This window comes from Exophiala bonariae (assembly GCF_035927105.1).
Source record: "Exophiala bonariae strain CCFEE 5792 chromosome Unknown scaffold_113, whole genome shotgun sequence".
Taxonomy (NCBI): domain Eukaryota; kingdom Fungi; phylum Ascomycota; class Eurotiomycetes; order Chaetothyriales; family Herpotrichiellaceae; genus Exophiala; species Exophiala bonariae.
The window spans coordinates 1-2966 of NW_027042588.1; the positions used below are offsets into that span (position 1 = coordinate 1).

Consider the following 2966-nt stretch of genomic DNA (forward strand, 5'->3'; position numbering starts at 1 on the left):
TCCAAAACTCACCTTGTTCAAGGCCTCACCTCATCACACAAGGGTCCTTTCACGTATAGTGTACCTTTATAGGAGCCCTGAGTATCTCACCACTCTAGGTTACCTGCCTCGTGATGAATACGTATGTGCGCTGTTGGCCAAGGGACAAGGTGAGGTAGGGCCCTTTCCACCCTCCTGTTCTCTTCCTCTCCTATAGACAATCCGCGTATCTTGATTCTCCTCTGATGACCCTGGTAATGTATGGTCAGACTGTCTCTCTCTATGATATTTAACTTGGCGCGAATCCCTAGCTCAGTCAGGACCTTCCCTCCAGTCAATCTCTCACCTCTCTTGAGACCTCACCTCTCTTGAGACCTCACCTCTCTTGAGACCTCACCTCTCTCGAGACCTCACCCTGTCACATAAAGGTCCTTTCACAGGCAGTCCAACTTCACATGGACCCTGAGTGCCTCGCCACATCGGGTAACCTGCCTGGGGGTGAAGACGCATGTGCGTCAATGGCCAAGGTATAAGAAGAGGCCTCTCCACCCTCCTTCTCTCTTCCTCTCCACTACCACTCGCACTCTGTCTCTTCCTCTGTCGTCTTGAGGTGTCTTTGTCTCCCGCCAGCTCCTGCTTTCAACAAGTCCACGACCTTTCTTTCCCTGATCTCCTACTTGCGACCTATCCACCGCTCCCCTCCAAGCTTGAAGTGATTGACATCAATCAACTTGAGATCTGCTCTCTCTCTGGTTCTTCAGTTGAACTGCCCACAGACTTCCAGGACTGATCCTGATCCTGTTTCTCCACCAAACCACCTACGGGTCCCTTTCTCTTCGCCTCTTGGCCACCAGGGTCATTCACAGATCTCCCTTCTTTCTTTCCTTTCTTTCTCAATTCATTCAAAGCCACGGCCTTGAGTTCTCACCAAGATCTCTCTTCAGGCGCTCAAAGAATCTGCTGCGCAGTCTAAAGGTGCAGAAAAACTGACCTTAACACCAAAATCGGTGATATTGATAGGATCAACAGCCACAGTAAGTGCCTCTCTCCCCAGAACCTTCCTCCATATCATTCTGGCCTTGGTTGGTGAGCTAGACTTTCTCCCTTGCTGACCACATCTCTCACAGTTGACTGACTCAATCTCTCTCCTCCACCTATTGACTGACCAACCTAGTCACCAATCATCTTCTCCTCAAATCACCTGGATCCCCATCTCATCTTCTCATCTTCTTATCCTCTCATCCTCCTCTACACGACATCTCTCATTCTCCCACTTTCAATTGACTCAACCACCAATCCTTCTATCCTCTCCTTCAGCCACTCTCCCACTCTCCCCATCACTCAACAACTCCAACAACTCCAACAGTTCCAAATCAAAGTCATCCCCCTTCAACTCGACCTGGACACCAACTCTTCAAGATGTCGAGCCACCACCAAGATACAGTCATGACATTCACACAGGCCAAGGAGTCATATGGCCCACAGGCCCCGGTGTGGTATTTCAACTTTGCCTGGGCGGCGGATGACCTCAACAGCGTGATCAAGCCAAAGCTCCATGTTCAACAAGGGGACACAGTGCTGGACTTGGGGTTTGGGAATGGCGATGCGCTCAAGTATGCGATTGAGCAAGGTGCAGGCTTTGTCATGGGGTTTGAGGCCAGTCTTCAGCCAGCAAAGTTGTATCTTCTGCCCTGGCTGTCGAGCAAGTATGGGCCGGTCTCCTACTCAGTCAACCCCAGTCTCGCCTACGTTCATGATACAGCCTACTATATGGCACTCTCAGACATGACGGATTCACAGACAGTCATGGCCCATATCCAGGAAGTGGTCCGCCTAAATAACTTGGCCAACCCCTCCAACCCTCAAGTCAGTCTGGTGGTCCAGCACATCAGCCACTTGGATGAGCCTACTGTCCCAGGAATGAAGTTCAACCGTGTCTTCATCCTCAACGCTTTCCAACACGTCGCCCATGATCAACGGGCTCCATGGCTTGACTTTCTCAAGCGGCACGTCCTCCAGCCGGGTGGTACCATCACCATAACAGTGCCAGATCCCGAGAATGGGATGCAGACCTTGGAGATTCTCACGGGTTGGTTCAGCGACAGTCAAAACAAGGTACTGGGTGTCACCCGTCGTTAGAAGCGATGGGTGGGTACCGCAGAGGCTACTCGCCGGGCGCGAGACTATATCCGCACAATGGCGTTGGAACTGGGTTTTGAGGTGGTCTCCTCTGAGGCCTTGCCGAACATGGTCAAGGGAGGGTATGAGAACTGGACAGATCGCGTTCAGGCTAAGGCCCAACAGCTGGCGGGTGGTCTGTCTGTGTCGCAGGAGGCGTTGAAGGAGAAGCGGATGGTAGCTCGTGATCAACTCTACCAAGGCCTGGTGGAGGAATTCAAAGCGCAGCATCCTGCCTTTACCCAGAACCGACTGGGAAATGACCTACAACCGGAGCGACCAGTGGTCAAGGCGATTGCGACCCAGGCAGGGGTTGTGGTTGTTTTGCGAAAACCAGTACTTCAGTGATAGGTGGACCTCCCAATGCTGTTGGTCTAGGGAGATACAGGAGCTGGGGTGATGGATCCTGGGAGTGGTGACCATAATACTAGGGGAGTATGAAGGACAATCATCAACAGGGCTGGTTAAATACCACTGAGAGGGTTGGGGTGTTTTCAGGGCTGGTGACTTTAGTGGTACAGCCTGCCTTTGAGCTATTTATCAACAGAGCTAGAATTTATCGCTATCTCAAGATAAACCATGTTCTGGTAGGATTTCTACCAAAAGAATACTACGAAAAGAATGAGCTATTCTTCCTTTAGCCGCTATAGTAAAAAGAAAGCAGAAAAAACAGTGTCCAAGTGCTCGAAACTTGTGCTGCAAGCCCACATGCACCTCCAGTGATCCATGAACTGGCCAATGAACCTCACGCGCCACTTACTCCACCAATTCGCGTCGAGGATGAACCATTCAAAGTGCTTATTGAAGCT

The 2966-nt window shown here is 51.1% G+C and overlaps 2 protein-coding genes across 2 annotated transcripts; both read left to right on the forward strand.

Moving 5' to 3' along the window:
• Positions 1 to 1398: 1398 nt before the first annotated feature.
• LTR84_002004 (uncharacterized protein) lies at positions 1399 to 2118 on the forward strand (the record flags this gene model as incomplete). Its single annotated transcript, XM_064845620.1, has 1 exon — positions 1399 to 2118. One exon carries the CDS (start codon positions 1399 to 1401, stop codon positions 2116 to 2118), a length of 720 nt encoding a protein of 239 aa, XP_064699715.1.
• A 57-nt stretch (positions 2119 to 2175) lies between these two features.
• LTR84_002005 (uncharacterized protein) lies at positions 2176 to 2505 on the forward strand (the record flags this gene model as incomplete). The annotated part of the gene is made up of 1 exon (XM_064845621.1): positions 2176 to 2505. The coding sequence occupies one exon, from the start codon at positions 2176 to 2178 to the stop codon at positions 2503 to 2505; it is 330 nt and encodes a 109-aa protein (XP_064699716.1).
• Positions 2506 to 2966: the final 461 nt, after the last annotated feature.